This window comes from Argentina anserina, chromosome 3 (genome assembly GCF_933775445.1).
Source record: "Argentina anserina chromosome 3, drPotAnse1.1, whole genome shotgun sequence".
Lineage (NCBI taxonomy): Eukaryota > Viridiplantae > Streptophyta > Magnoliopsida > Rosales > Rosaceae > Argentina > Argentina anserina.
Window position 1 is genome coordinate 14,850,477 of NC_065874.1, and position 15,884 is coordinate 14,866,360.

General features: G+C 40.5%; 2 protein-coding genes across 2 annotated transcripts; both read right to left on the reverse strand.

The window, feature by feature from the left end:
* Positions 1-7,406: 7,406 nt before the first annotated feature.
* On the reverse strand, positions 7,407-10,471 carry LOC126788527 (uncharacterized). Its single transcript, XM_050514528.1, has 4 exons — positions 10,338-10,471; positions 10,140-10,232; positions 8,123-9,757; positions 7,407-7,461 (listed from the first exon to the last, which is right to left on the reverse strand). The coding sequence occupies exons 3-4, from the start codon at positions 8,625-8,627 to the stop codon at positions 7,430-7,432; spliced, it is 537 nt and encodes a 178-aa protein (XP_050370485.1). The 5' UTR covers positions 8,628-9,757; positions 10,140-10,232; positions 10,338-10,471; the 3' UTR covers positions 7,407-7,429.
* Positions 10,472-12,223: 1,752 nt separating this feature from the next.
* Positions 12,224-14,147, reverse strand: LOC126788348 (transcription factor MYB101-like). The gene is made up of 3 exons (XM_050514323.1): positions 13,797-14,147; positions 12,631-13,537; positions 12,224-12,513 (listed from the first exon to the last, which is right to left on the reverse strand). The coding sequence occupies exons 1-3, from the start codon at positions 14,145-14,147 to the stop codon at positions 12,224-12,226; spliced, it is 1,548 nt and encodes a 515-aa protein (XP_050370280.1).
* Between the last annotated feature and the right edge of the window lie 1,737 nt (positions 14,148-15,884).

Consider the following 15,884-nt stretch of genomic DNA (forward strand, 5'->3'; position numbering starts at 1 on the left):
AAGCTCTGATACCATCTATGCTAGGTGGAAAGGTCTTCGCGATTTCTCCTGTTCATCCCACCATCTTGAGAAACTCGAGATTAAGCCGCGTCAGTTGAAGGCTAAACATAGGTTCTAATTGGAAAGCTGGTGGTAGCATGAGGGATCCAGAGCCTTGATTTGTATACTTCTCCTGATGTTCCTTCAAAGAAGGGAGATTGAAGGATATTACACATAGGAGGTACAACAGCTCGCGTCGCGTATCAAAAGAGGTACGTGACGAGCATGAAGTACCTATTGGCTCTGGTCCTGAATTTGGCAGCCTGCTTCCTGATGCTCGACGACTAAGCAGTGATGAATAGGCCACAGGAAGGGCTGCCATTTCCTCTCTCATTTGTAATCCTTCTCTAGGAATAACCCTTAATGCAGGGCAGATCCCTAGTGCTGAACTATAAAGAAGGGAGGATGTGAGGGTGGAATAAGACTCACACCTCACATTTGAGGGTAGAATAAGACTCTCAGAGGATTGTTACTGAGTTTGCAAGTCTGGGGGATGAAACTTAAGAAACCTAAGGGGTTTCGAAGGAAGAAATGGAGCAGACATGGTTGGAGGCTGCGGAAACGAGTGTTGTGTGTTCTTTCCTTAGGGTTTCATTTTATAGCAGAGGAAACTTGGATTCAAGGGCTGAGATTGAAGATACAGATTTGGAGATCGCGCCCGGGATTTATTGCAGTAATGGTGGTCAAACTGAAACGGTTTATGCATTACCCAGTATTGATTGCTCCTGTTTTCGAGAGTTTGCATGCAAACTTGGACGGTGGTGAATTGAGTTGGGTCGGGGCTGTGGGCATGTATCTGGTTTTTTGGCGGGTCAAGGAGATTCAAGTAACGTGAGTAGATAAAGATAAATTGCAATTCTTGCTACTAATATACTTTGATGTTGAAATTACATTTTATGTCCAACAAGGCGGATATCTAGAAGTTTCCCAATATCATTGGCTTTGTCGCATATCTGGTTGTTGATCCTCCTCTCTTCAGCCTCAGAAGCCGCCAGTTGTCTTTTGCGCTCCTGTATCTGGGGTACGGTACTTCTTATCTTTTGCTCCACAGCCTTGAGCTCCCTAGCTTGCTCAGCTTCAAGCTCCGCTATTTGTTGCCGCAATACACTGATTTGTTGCGAACGGCTGGTCTTGTCATGCTGAAGCTTGGTCTTAAGTTGGGCAGGGCTTTGCGTAATAAAGTGTCTGGCATCAGCGTTGTGTTGCGACAGACTCTGAGATTGGTTTCTCAAATTTTGGCATTCTGCCATGAGGCATAGAATGGTGCTCAGTGCCTGTTCAGCATTCGCGACTAGACTGGGATCAGTGGCATTCTCCTCTGAATCAGCTGAGGGTCACAGATATTGGTTAGTGGTGAACACATAACATTTTTTAAGAAAATCAAATAGGGGTGAGGACTTACAGGATTGAAGTCTATGGCGTCAGGATCATTCTCGTCGTTATCAGGTCTAGGGGTCGTCCTCCCTCGTTTACGGCCTTGAGAGGAGGAAGCACCAGCTGTATTCTCAAAAACCTGCAACACGAACCAGTTAGTGGTTTTTAATCGGTGTTGGAATAAGAACTGTAGGAGTTCGAAGGAGCGTTAGGATTTTAACCTTGAAGGAACAATTCTGATAGCATTTGGAATAACTGTTCGCAGCAAATCCTCATCACCAGGAACTTCAGGATCTTCCTGCAAGTATCTTCTTAGCCCCATCTGGAAGATGTATTGAAAGATGACTCGCGATCGTTGTTTCCACTGGCCAGAGTTGTTCTTTTTCCACCATTGGGGATAAGCTTTGTCGACACGAAAGCAGCGAAGGATACTCCCACTTGCTATCACCGGAAGGGGAGTAGGTTACAACTGAGACGGGGGCTGGTGCCTAGGATTAGTGTCAGTGACGGGAACCATGGGGCGTCGCCATGAGGAAAATAGGTTTAGACTCTCAATTGGAGGGAATGGAACCATTTGAGCCATGCCTAACTGCCTCGCGAATAGATGGGGGCATAGAGTTCTACTCCATTGCAGGGATGTCGGGGTAAGTCCGCCATTGATACAGCATGTTCAAACAGATGCCGACTATTCCCGTCATAGCGTCTGAGGGTTAAAAAGCCGTCACAGATGGTATCAGGGTGAGTGCGGTCTAGGAGCAGCTATGCGGAGTCAAGAACTGAGGCATCCAGGGTGTAGAAGTACTCGAAGCATGCTGCGTAGCGAAGAGTAAAGTTGGGCTCCAAACCGACAAATGCTTTTCCCAACACTTCTGTTAGCCGGAAGTCCCTTGCGTTTTCATTGCGCAATTGCACAAAGTAAACCTGGATCCAGAGGTCTAGAATCCACATAGGCCCTGAAAGCCTATGATAGTTGAGGGGTTCCATAGTAAGCGCGCGCAGTATACGGTAGAGTTCTGCCAGAACTATTTGCGCTAGACCCACAGTGTGGCCATTGTAGAGAAGGGTCGCGAGCTGAAGGTGGTGCCCAGTCATCTTCTTAAAGTTGGAGCAAAACATGAACTTGGATAGCCAAAATTCCAAGAAGGCGATTCCAGCATTGGCAGTATGGTTGCGATCAAAACTGGAAAGCTAGGAGCCATACGATTGGTAGATACCAACGTCGCAGGTGGCGGTGATCGGGCACTCAACATCAAAATAGTCATGATCTCTATAGGGCCTGGTACCAACCGGTAGACCTACGATAGCATATATGTCTAGCAAAGATATACCCATTTGACCAAATTGAAAGTCGAAGGTATTACTTGCGGAATTCCAGAAACAAGCAGCAATCATGATGGCACATCTGTTGCCTCCATCTTGAGTCAGGTTGAAGGAGAGGTCGATACTTTCCAAGATTCCTGCCGCTTTCCAAATGTCACGATCGATCAAGCGCCGACCTTCATACCATAGTCGCATGGCTTCGGAAACAATGGGCCATGCTCCGACAGGGGTATCATGGTGACTGTGCACTTTCCATCCCCTGAAGGTGGCTGGGGTGTTCCTAAAGGCAAGCAGAGGAGTTCGCGAGCGGTGGTGGTAGTCGGTGTTGATGCGCTCTGGGATTCCGGCAAGAGAAGGGCCCAAGAACACAGTGTTGTCGTCAATCACTCAGTTGGTGGTGCGATTGGTGGGTTCGTCGTTTAGATAATCGCGAAGAAGTCTTGCACTTGCCTGGGCATCACGTTGGTTGGGTTTTGGTGCCATTGTTGTCAAAGATTAAGAATTTCAAAAGAGGGCTTTCTGGGTTTTCTGATGATAGAGCAATTGGGTTGGATGAATTTGTTGGGTTCGAGAGCGCGATTTATATAGGAACTGAAGGGGTTTCTGAAATCAAAACTGACGGGTTCGGGGAAGAGTCGCGTTTGCTCAATTGGAACTAGTTTGAGTTTCTGAAACAGTAAGTGTTTCTCGCGTACTTCAGCTCGAAAGGTTGTAGTGGTGTGAAGTGAAGTCGTGTGTCAGTTGGCAACGGGGGAACGTAAAGCGTTTCAGATTATTTGAAAAAGATAACCGTTTGGGGTTTTCTTCTAAGCCCTTTTCAATTTCGCGGGGTCTTCAATCTCAAGGCCTGGGGGGCAATGTTTGGGCCTAAAATAATACTCCGGTATTATTTAGACTATTTAGGCTCGTGGACCGGTTATTTGGGGAAAATATATCACAAAGCAAGATTACCTGCCGTATTGAAATAGATTTAGGGGACTATCGCTGTATAGAATCTAAGTTGATTAAGGAAGGTGAATCTAAATCAACTAGGAGGTTCTCAAGACTTGATTCGCAAGAAAGAACAAGTTGTGTTCTCTTTATAAGGGGGTCGAATGCGCAGAATAACAGACGCAACGTCAAACAAACTATCGCGCAGCCGCATAGTCAAAATCTCCCCACGGAGTAAAAGTCCGATTCACTTCGGCAACCAAGTCTCCCATCGGAGCGGAGCTACCCAAATGTACGCCTCGCGCTGCATGTAGTAAACAAGTCCGATTAACCTCGGCAACTAGAGTCAAGTCCATCGAGTCGCTAGCCTAGCTTCTAGCAAACACAAAAGTTTGCACTAATCAGAAAATCCCATTCGCGAGAGTCCTGCTATTAACGACACAATATAAGCTCTGTTTTTCCCCAAGCGGTCTAAAATAAGATCGGCCATCTACTTGAGGTGGAGTGAAAGGTACCTAGCAACTCCGGTTGTGTATAGGTCATTTGAACTTCAGCGGTTTATTAGCAACTGCGGAGCAATCGTTTGAAAAGAAGACAGTACGTGGAGCGCAATCATCATCAAACAAAGCAAGAGTTGTACCTAACTCAAAGGTACTGGCACGCCGGCAACAACAGAGAACGATGCTGATTTTTCTCTGAGGAGGATCCGTTTCCCAGCTCGTACAAACAGATCCCTTATCCCCTCTTTTGCAACTTGTGTGTTGGGGTAAACATATAGGGATGCGACGAACCATTAGAAAAAAAAATGAAGTGATCAGTCCTCTAGTGCCTCACAACTAGCGAATTGATCGAAAAAACTTCAGCACATTGGTAAACATGAGCTCTATATTGAACACAGATACAGAATGGAAACCAACATCAGTCGGAAAAATATCTTTAGTTTTCTTACTTCCCTCTGGTGACATGATTCAAAATCTGTCATCTATTGTTTATTGCCCATGTGAGATACATTAGGAAGCAAAAACCGAAAGAAATAAAGAGTATAAAGAGTTTAAAAAAAAATGAAAAAAAGAATCAAAATGATGCTGCAGAACACAGTTCCTAATCTTAAGGGATGTACCACTCGATCTGTTCTTAACAGCAAATTTACCAATGACACAAAATCTCATCAGGAAGCTCATTGTTAGCTAACAGGAAACCTAAACTAAGTTTGATGGCAACACAAACACACAGGCCATCATATTCATAACATTTTCAGAAGCAATGTTTTAAGTAAATGAGCATAGTTTCACAACCATTGTTTCAACAGCTAATAAAATAGAAAATGTAGAAAAACAAAGACATCAACACAGTGGTTTGAAGCAATTTTCTCTCTTTCTGATTGTATTGATGAAAATGAGTGAAGTGTTACAAAGCTATTTAAACACAACCCTACACCACAATTATACACAATTGCTAACTGATATGCTAACTGCTACGGACAAATCTGCCTAACTGCTACACACCATGCTTTAGGTAAAAGAGATAAGACCAGCCATGCTGCAAATCTGCTGATTAGCTCCATGAAACCAATAAGGTCAAACTATCACATAATCACATGCTTCAATACTCCCCCTCAAACTGGATCAAGGAGATTGATTGATCTAAGCTTGACAGAATTTTCTGAAACTGAGCAATAGAAAGAGACTAGGTAAAAATGTCTGCAAGTTGATCTTCACTGCGCACATACTGAGTAGCAATTACTTGAGTAGCACATACTAAGCCACAATAACTCACAAGTTGCAGAAGCCATTACATGATATTCAGCTTCAACACTTGATCTAGCAACTACACTTTGCTTTTTACTTCTCCAAGTAACTACATTTCCACCCACAAAAGTGCAAAAACCAGTAGTACTCTTTTTGTCAAAGGCATTTTCTACCCAATCTGCATCTGCATATCCTAGAATATCACAATTGTCATTTTTCCTCAACAAAATTCCTCTGCAAACTGAACCTTTAAGATATCTTAAAATTCTTTTGACAATTTGCAAATGAGTAGAGATAAAAGCATGCATGAATTGACTCACAATACTAACTGCATAGGAAATATCAGGCCTTGTAATAGTGAGATAAATTAATTTTTCCACTAACCTTTGATATGTACTGATATCATCAAGCACAGACCCTGCAGAATCAAGTTGCAGCTTGCTATCAAGTGGAGTTCTAGCAGGCTTACAGTCCACAACATGACCTTCCTTCAAAATGTCAAGGATATATTTTTGTTGATTTAAGAATAATCCTTTAGCTGAAGTTGCCATCTCAATTCCAAGGAAAAAATTTAACAAGCCAAGATCTTTCATTGCAAACTTGCATCTGAGAGTTTGTTTCAAAGTGCTAATCTCAACAGCATTGTCTCCAGTGATTATCAAATCATCCACATAAATAAGCACAAACAGCTTGCCATGAGTTCGATTGCGAACAAACAAGGATGAGTCAGCATTACTTATGCAGAAATGTTCTTCCAACACAGAGCTAAGTTTTGCATACCAAGCTCGAGGGGATTGTTTTAGGCCATAAATGGCCTTGTGCAACCTGCAGACCACGCCTGGATCATGAAATTGAGGATGTCCGGGAGGTAACTTCATATACACTTCTTCCTGCAATTCACCATGCAAGAATGCATTCTTCACATCCATCTGATGCAAATACCAGTTATGATTAACTGCAAAAGAAAGTAATAATCTCACTGTGTTCATCTTGGCTACTGGAGCAAAAGTCTCTTTATAATCCACACCATACGTTTGAGTGAAACCCCTAGCCACAAATCGAGCTTTGTATCTCTCCACTGTGCCATCAGAATTGAACTTAGTTTGTAGTTCCATCTGCTTTCCACAACCTTTTTTCCTTTAAGTAATTTAACAACACTCCATGTTTTATTATCCTTTAAAGCTTTTAGTTCTTCCTTCATGGCTTACTTCCACACACCTTGTTGATCAACATCATCAAAACTTTGTGGTTCACTAACACTGTCAATAACACTCAAATAAGCATGAGATATTGAATTTTTTTGATAACTGAGAAATTCAGTCAATGGATACTTGGAAGTGAATCCAATAGTCTTTTAGCCTTGGAGGAGGGTTTCTGACTCTAGGAGGGTTTCTCGGAATTTGAGGTTGTTGAGGAACATCATCAGCATTTTCAAGCTGATTTGGATCAACATCAACATTTTCTGCATTTTCATCAACTACATCATTTTCCTGTAGATTCTGATTATCAGTTTCAGCTGTAGGTTGAGAATTAGGAGTAGCTGCATATAGCATTTCTTCACTTCCATAAGAAAAAGGAAATAAATCCTCAAAATTCTCCCCCTGACCATCAACATTCACAATTTTCTTGGTAAAGTAAGGTATACCTTCATCAAACATCACATCTCTTGAAATCACCATTTTTCTAGTGACTGTATTATAGCACTTATAGCCCTTGTGTGTGCTTGAATACCCCAAGTAAATGCACTTAACAACTCTAGGATCAAGCTTAGTCCTGTGATTAGCTTGAATATGAACATAACAAACACAGCCAAAAACTGTCAAATGTGAAAGATCCAAAATTCTGCCTTTTAGAACTTCAAGTGGAGATTTTGCCTTTAAAATGCTACTAGGCAAATCTGTTTATGAGATATGTAGCTGTGAGAACTCCTTGAGACCATTTTTTTTTTTGGTACATTTGCATGAAACATTAAAGCTCTTGTCTTTTCCAATAAATCTCGATTCTTCCTCTCAGCAATTTCATTTTGTTGAGGGGTTCCCACACAACTTGTCTGATGAACAATTCCATTTGAATTCAAAATTTGAGTCATGATTTTAGACATATTGTAAGCCATTATCAGATCTTAGAATTTGAATTTTGAATGAATATTGAGTATTCACAAGACTATGAAACTGTTTGAACACATGGATTAAAATCATCATCAAAGGTTACAAATGGATAAAATCATCAACAAAGGTTACAAATGGATTACTAGCCCTAAACAAAGCAGACGGAAAATGTAATCTAGTAAATTTTGATAGTTGGCACACTTCACACAAATGATGATCATGATGCATAATAAAGTCCATTGAGAAAGAAACATTCACCAACCGTCTTCTTGGTGATCATATCCTAAAATATGACATTAAAAGGAGAGAAAATAACAAGACAATTCAGAGTTTTTGTAATTTTTCCAACTGACAATAAATTGATGGCAAAAGAAGGAATCAACTTGGCTTTAGAATTGACGTTATTGGATGATAACAGAATTTTCCCTAGCCAGACACATTTGCACCCTTGCCATTAGCAACTGACACTTGAGTAGATAATTTCTCAAAAAGTTTTTAAATTTGAAATGTCATTTGTCATATGATTTGAGGCACAAGAATCTAATATCCAACAATCATGCTCAATATTCACAAATAAGGCAGTCTTAAATGCACTTAGAATACCTGAGATATCATCCTTATTCATATGTTCAGCTTCTGCAAGAAACCCAGCAAACTTACTTAACAAGGTAGTGTGATTCATGTTCTTCACAACCGAATCCTCATCATTCTTCTGCTTATGTAAATAGACTGCAAAGTCTTTGATAAGAGCACAAGGATTGTTGGTGAAGTCAATGCTGCTACCTGAGCTAGTAGAAGCTGAAGATGAAACATTAGTCACATTAGCCTTGTGACCACTATTGTTCCACTCCTTCTCCTTATCTTTCAAAAACTTGACTTTGAGCTCGGGAATCAAGATCCAACACTTATCTCTCATATGAGAACCTCCACAGTGACTGCATTTAACATCAGCCTTCTTCCCTTTGTAGCTCTCCTGTTTGTATTTAGAGACATAAGCACTGGATTCTGCAGTAATAGACTTAACCTCCAAATTCATCACCTTCCTCCTTGTTTCCTCTTGCTGGACAATGTTGCAAATAGTTCTGTAGGATGGAAGTTCAGCATTCATGAGGATATGGCTCCTCAGATCTTCATAATCAGAACTGAGGTTAGCAAGGAGCTAAAAGATCTTGTCTTCCTCAGCTCTCTTTCGTAAAATGGCAAGATCAGAAGTTTGTGGTCTATATAGATCAAGCTCATTCCACATTCTTGTCAAATTACCAAGATATTGCACAAAAGACATACCTTCCTGCTCAAGATTTGCAACTTCCTTCTTCAGTTGAAACACACGAGTGACATTATTCAAATTTCCAAACATATCTTCTATCTCTTTCCACATGAGATAAGCAGATGCAGAATACTGAAAAATATCTGCAAGCTTAGGCTCCATAGAGTTAAGGATGCAGGCTCTAACCAGTTGATCTTTGCTGAGCCATGTAGATAGTTGGGAGCACCAACTTCTGGAGCTTCAGTCGTGCCATCAATAAACTCCAACTTCTGTCTCCCTCCTAAAGCCAAGGTTACAGCTCTAGACCACGGAAGATAATTAAACTCATTCAAAAGAACTGAACTCAAACGAAGATTTGAGTTCATGTCTGTCTCTCCAGGACTGGACACAGAATTTGTCACAGATCCAAATGGATTGACATTAGAGGAAGCTTCCTCTGCCATCTCAGCAGGTTAAGAATAAACCAAAGCAACGACAAGAGTAATTTCAACTAGAGAAGAACACAGAAGCAGGACCTAATGATCCTGCTTCGATACCATGTAGAAAAACAAAAACATCAACACAGTGGTTTGGAGCAATTTTCTCTCTTTCTGATTGTATTGATGAAAATGAGTGAAGTGTTACAAAGCTATTTAAACACAAACCAACACCACAATTATACACAATTGCTAACTGCTATGCTAACTGCTACGGACAAATCTGCCTAACTGCTACACACCATGCTTTAGGTAAAAGAGATAAGACCGGCCATGCTGCAAATCTGCTGATTAGCTCCATGAAACCAATAAGGTCAAACTGTCACATAATCACATGCTTCAAAAGAAAACAGAGACATTGGAACAATCTGAAAACAAATAAGCCAAGCAGAAGCAGCCACAATTGTTTTCTATACATTAGATCCCATGTTATATTCAATTCCACGCTCATACATCATGAAACTTCTCTTGTTAAACGTGCCTGAAACTCCACAACTGCAACAACAATATGCTCATGTATTAACACAATTGGTAATATTTACACAACTATCTAAACAGTAAGCCATCACGACAAACTTCAAAATCCCATTAATTTAGAACAATGTCTCCTATATTCATCAGGACACGCAACATCAATCTAAACACTGTTCCACACATAAATAAACAAACTGTAACAGATTTTGTCATTGCTCTTTTCATTATAATTATTTTCAGTGAACAGGTTTAATCTCTCACTGATGATGGGTTGCTCTACTATTCGGATACTGATACAATCAATGACAAACACAGATTTCCGACAAAATAAGCTTCACATATAACTTGAAACAAATGCATATTTGCAATTGAAAGAAAACAAATGAAGAGGTATAGAGCTTACTGCGACGAGTACGCTGCTTGAATAGAACTGGGTAGTTGCAATAGGGGCATTCAACTTTATCCCCAGGCCTCAAAGGGACTTCCTCCCCACAACCTGCAACATATTCAGATTACAGATCAAAAGGGTGGCTTTGTCTTGTTTTGTGTTTTCTTAGTTATAAGGAGTTTTCAAGTGAAAGAAAGAACAACAAGTGAGTACCTCCGCAGTCGTAGAGGGGGTCCTTTTTCGGTTGTGGTGGCTGAGGACGAGGATTCGATGGCGCCGACGGCATGGTTGAGCTCCTTTCTGTAGGAGTTTCTTCTCTTCTGCAGGGTTCTTGAGTTGCTTTTTCAACCTTTTTGTGTAATTTAAATAGGACAAAATCAGAATATATTGGCTTCACAAGCCAAGGCCCAACTACCATTGAAATTTCTAGAATGATGTACGCCACGTCGATTGGTCTCGAGTGTAATTTTCTTGTTTATTGTAACTCTTATTACAAAACAATATGCATCAATGCGTCCCAAATTACAAACATATATTCGAGGATTTTGAGCGACTTCTGGTCTTTATTATTCATAAATTTGAAGGAATTGAAGATACAGTCAATTAACCACGAAAAATATAGAAGTAGATAAAGTTTTTTGATGGAATAGAAGTGTAGATATAATTGATATCTTTTTTTTATCCGAGTATTTGCACATTTACCCATGGAGAAGAGATGGCGAAAGCAAAACTTCATGAGGATGGCTATGTGCGCTCGAATTAATTGTAATTTGTGATTTAGTGTTTTGTCAAAAAGATACTGATATCAGAACAAATGAAAGCTCAAATCTCTCTTAGGAATTACAAAAAGATATATACTAGGACCTGTGATCAACACAAGCAATCTAAATAGATTGGAATCCACGTCCCACGTACACCAAAAACCAAACAATATAGTAGAAACGTCGACGCTGTAACGATCCAAGACGCCATGCTGCCCATGCAATCCCCATATTTGGCCAATCCGAACAACCAGAGCGACACAGGTCACCATGAGAGGCTGAAGATATAGTTGTTGACGATGCTGATCCCCTCGTGCTAGATGACGGCCTCGGCACTTCTCAGCTATGGACCAACAGAGACCCGCCATTGCGGCGAATGCAGGCCAAGTTAGACCTCGGCGCGGGTGGCAGTGGCTTGAGAGGAATTAAAAGTTGATAACGTATGGCTAACCAAAATCATCCTAATAAGGATGCTTCCGAGTATTAACTTCTTTAAACAACAAAAATACATTATACATGGATGCAGTGGCGGATCTAGGCTAGTTAGAAGTCTTTTTATTTTTTTACAATTTCTTGTTGCATACGAGACTCATCCAAGGAAAAGAAAATGCTTCACAAAATTAATATACAAGAGATTTTAATTTTTTTTTAAAGCTCGACGATATTGTTATTCAATAGAATTCAAGAAAGAGAAAATGATACAATGACCTAATCCTTTTCAATGTTGATACCGAATGAAAGTGAAATTTTTTTGAAAAGGAAGGTGAAGAAAAAGAGATGGAAAAAAAATCTTGCATGTTAACAAAGCTTTAAAAGAAGAAAAAAATTATGAAAACTTGCATGTTAATAAAGCTTTAAAGAAAGATGAAAACTAAAAACCTGAGTACAGGGAGAATCAAACCTCAATCACACGGAAGAAGATGAATCAGTCACTTAACCAATTGAACCAAGCCTACATTTCTTACCCATATACACTTAACTTTTATATATAGGAAAATTTTGTCTAGGCTTGAGCCCAGAAAGCCTACCATCTAGATCGTCTCTGCATGGATGCATGTATAACAAGTATGCTGATAGATTATAATAAAATTATTGCATAAGTATATAATTTATATACAATGTACGTAGCATGTACATACTATTGATAAAAAAGATAAGATCATAACAATATTAATTAGGTACGTAAAACACCAGATAGAACAAGTATGCAACCATCACGGTACGTATAAAAATGTTTTAAAATCTCGACTTCTCGAGGGGGAGGGGAGGGACATTATGCAAGCCATGGAAGCTTTTTATTTCATAATCTATAATATGATATGCTATTAATAGATATCCTCAGCACATTCCAGGCAAGTTGTCCCAACTGTTCGGAACGCTGTCATGGTCTGTTGATGAGGCAACAATAGTAGGGATCAACGAAGCCATATGTTGCTGCATGTCAAATTCAAAACTAGCCTCGGTTACTCCAGAAGACTGGCCTCCGTTGGAGAGTTCCCCACTATCAGTACTGTACCAATCGGAGACCGGCTCGGTTGAAGGAATAAAACTGAACAGCTTCGACAAGTCTTCAGGCAAGGAATAATTCATGTGGTCGTGATGATCGATATCCTGGATTTGCTTCATATCTGCAAATATATGTATTTGAAGGAAGAAATAAGCGAGTTATACTAGCTAGCTAGCTAGGGTCCTCTTTCAGAAAACTAGGTTTTACAGAAACATTCATCTCTAGATCACTTACTTACCTGAGAAAGAGGTATTTGTGGAACTTGTAGCCTGCAGCAAACGGCCATAATCATCCAAAACATTCTTGTTTTCAAATGAACCCAATAGACCAAATGCTGCTTTCGAATTCCTTGGAGTTGCAACAGCAGCCAATGCCTCAGCTTCTTGTAGCAACTCTTCCAACACATTACAGCGATGAGTCTCATTAGCTGCAGCCACCATATTTAGCTTGTTATCACTGGTGATCTGATCGCACGGTGACAAAGTTTGGCTTGAAGAAAGCTCTGATGACTTCACCGAATAGAGTGACCTGGTACCGTCCCCAAATTCAAACTCGGTGCTGGTGGACTGCGGCAATGGTGGCAACTGCCCACTGAAATTCCGTGGTGGATAAAACTGAAATGAGGCCATGTCCGGCATGGACATGTTTCCAGGTGCAAAGTGCTGATTGTACGTTATGTCGGGCATGGAGCTGGTCCGTAATATAGAGCTGCTTCTTTGTGGGGTTGGGGAAACGGGAGGAGAGATTCCATGGATGTTGCGGTACCTTTTGTACCGCAATGGGGCTCCAAGGATGGGAGTAGGGCGGTCAAACGTGAAGGAAGGGTCGGTGGAGTGATCAAATGAAGGAAGGGAATGATTAATGGTGGATTTGGGAGAGGATGGGGTAGAGTGATGGAGATGAGTAGGGGTGGCCATGGGAGGGGGTTGATGAGCATGCGATGATGACGATGAGTTTTGAAACTGGAAGGAATAAGTTTGGCCTATGGGCGGTGAGCCAGTGCTCGTGGGAATAGATAGAGAGGACATTGGTTGTGATTGGGATTGTTTAATGTCATGAGGGTATAGAGGGAGCCCTTGACGTTGTCGCCTCTTCACCCTTGTGTTCCAGTAATTCTTTATTTCATTATCTGTTCGTCCGGGTAGCTTAATCAAGAACAACAAAGATTATTAGATAGAGAAAATACCCCAAACTTCAATAAGAATGGATACTACGTTCGTATACTAATACTATATATACCTACCATCATGTATTTCTCTAGGTGCCTAGCTAGGGCAGAAAAAGCAACCAAAGATAAAGTTTATGCTGAAAACAACAAAAACAATGGCAGCATCGGCATGCAAGCTAATATTAATGAAGAAGAAATCAAACCTCTAAATGAACAAAAACCACTTATATAATTACCTGAGACGCCATGCGCGCCCACTTATTGCCGTATTTGGCATGCAGCTCTAGAATGAGCCTCTCTTCCTCTGGTGTGAAAGCACCTTTCTTCAAATTAGGGCGGAGATGATTGGCCCATCGGAGCCTGCAACTCTTTCCACAACGGTTGAGACCGGAATTCCGCTGCACTGAATTCCAGTTTCCCTCGCCATGTTTCCTCACGTAGTCCATCAAAATTTGATCCTCCGTCGCCGTCCACGGACCTTTCTTTAGGCCCGTATTTCCCTCCATTCCGCCGCTTGTCTCCGAAGGCCTTCCCTCGCTACCGAGCACAACACCACCGCTGTTAATGCCGTCAATGTTTTGTGCCATGATGATGATGAAGATATATAAGAAGATCACCGATCCCGACAATTTCACCCACAGGCCAAACCAATTTCAGCTTCTTCTATCTCGAAACTGCATATACAACCTAGCTAGGTTATTCGTTTTTCATACACATTTCAATTTCCTTTATCTCCCCTAAACCTGTACGGGGTATTACGTACCTATCCTATATAAAGTTTCTCTGAAAATGAAAAAAGAGACCCTGCTTCTCTCCTCCTCACTCTCTCCTTACTCTAAACCCTTTAATCTTCTGGGATTATGGGGGTTTCAGAGTTCAAGAATGAAATGGGAGCAGGGTCTCTGAAGGAAGATAGAGAAGGCGCTGGTTGTTTTACTGTTGTGGTTAGGTATTTGAAAGGAAACTAACCTAGCCTGAAGATGTTTTAAAAGGAAGAGGATGATAGCTATGGCCTATGAATCCTAAGCACCATCGTTTTTGGTCCTCACATGCTTCAGAACACCCTATACTAGCTGTTTGTTAAAAGGATCTAAGCTAGCTCTGGTTTTTCTGCATGTCCTTGGCAACTACAGCCTAGACTTTGCGCGTGTTAGTTCATAGTGAGGTAAATTTGGAAAAGACAGGTGGATTTTAGGGTATTTTTGGAAAGTAGGCAGAGTGGAAGTTGGAGGTTTGCCACTTCATTTTCGTTCGAATCAAATGTGAAACATTATGGACAAATTTTAAAAAATTATATATACTGACTTGATGGTGAGGCTTACGCATGTAGAAATTTGAGCTAGCTAGGATATATGAGTACCTTGGTTGATTTTATCGTTGATGCATCAAACTCATTGGTGACATTTATATTTTTTACCTTCTTCCTTTTTAAGAACGGTAATAATGTCAAATATTAGAGATGTAAGAAATTAAATTAAAATGAACATGGAACGCATTTTATATGATTTCGAGAAAATAGAATAATGTGAAATAACTAAAACTTGGAAACTAGATTCTAACTGTCTCTATGCCTACAAATAATGACATGAATCCAAATAACTGAATCAGTGCCTTAAACTGCAAATTATGTTCACTCATTAAAAATATGTATTAACGTACTAAAGCCGTCGAGAGATACCCAAATGCTAAAGTACAACACAACCCCCAAAGGAACGTCAAGGCCCAATTGATTTGGGCACCCAATCTAAGCACGCAACTATCAAACCTGACAACCAAAAGCACACCGTTAACCAGATCCCTCACAGCGATGAGGATTAACCTAATGCCATCAACCACGTACCTTCCTTATGTCATCAGTGAGAACAGCGTTGACAAGGCACACCAAGCTACTACACTTGCAATTGATTAATGTACATATTATATCATGGATTTTTTTTAGTAATTGGGAAATAATATTTATTTAAAGTTTAAAGCATAAGGGAAGAAACATTGAAAGAAACTATTGAGTACATACACTCACCTCTATAAGGGAGGAGGAAGGGGAACCATCAAGAATAAGAATTTCAACTAATTAAGATTGAAAGCTAGGGAGTGTTGAATTCAGTTAGGATGACACCTAATCCAGTATGAAACAACAAAATGTGTCACTTTGTTTGCCGCTCTATAGGTCAACGACCAGTTATAGTGCCGAGTTGAATGAAGATACAGTACTGAACTTTATATTGAATTTAGTGAAAATTTTAAGAATGGCACCTCACAAATGCTCCTCTCTAATTTAAAGGTAATTTAGTTTTGTTAACTTCAAATGGATACATGGCGTCTAT

Excerpts from the sequence above, each read along its gene's own strand:
- LOC126788527 (XM_050514528.1), bottom strand. The coding sequence starts at position 8,627 with ATGAATGCTGAACTTCCATCCTACAGAACTATTTGCAACATTGTCCAG. Across the intron at positions 7,462-8,122 it reads GAATAAGGATGATATCTCAG|ACAAGTTGTGTGGGAACCCC; the intron begins GTATTCTAAGTG and ends ATTGTTCATCAG.
- LOC126788348 (XM_050514323.1), bottom strand. The coding sequence starts at position 14,147 with ATGGCACAAAACATTGACGGCATTAACAGCGGTGGTGTTGTGCTCGGT. Across the intron at positions 13,538-13,796 it reads GGGCGCGCATGGCGTCTCAG|CTACCCGGACGAACAGATAA; the intron begins GTAATTATATAA and ends TTCTTGATTAAG. Across the intron at positions 12,514-12,630 it reads CACAAATACCTCTTTCTCAG|ATATGAAGCAAATCCAGGAT; the intron begins GTAAGTAAGTGA and ends ATATATTTGCAG.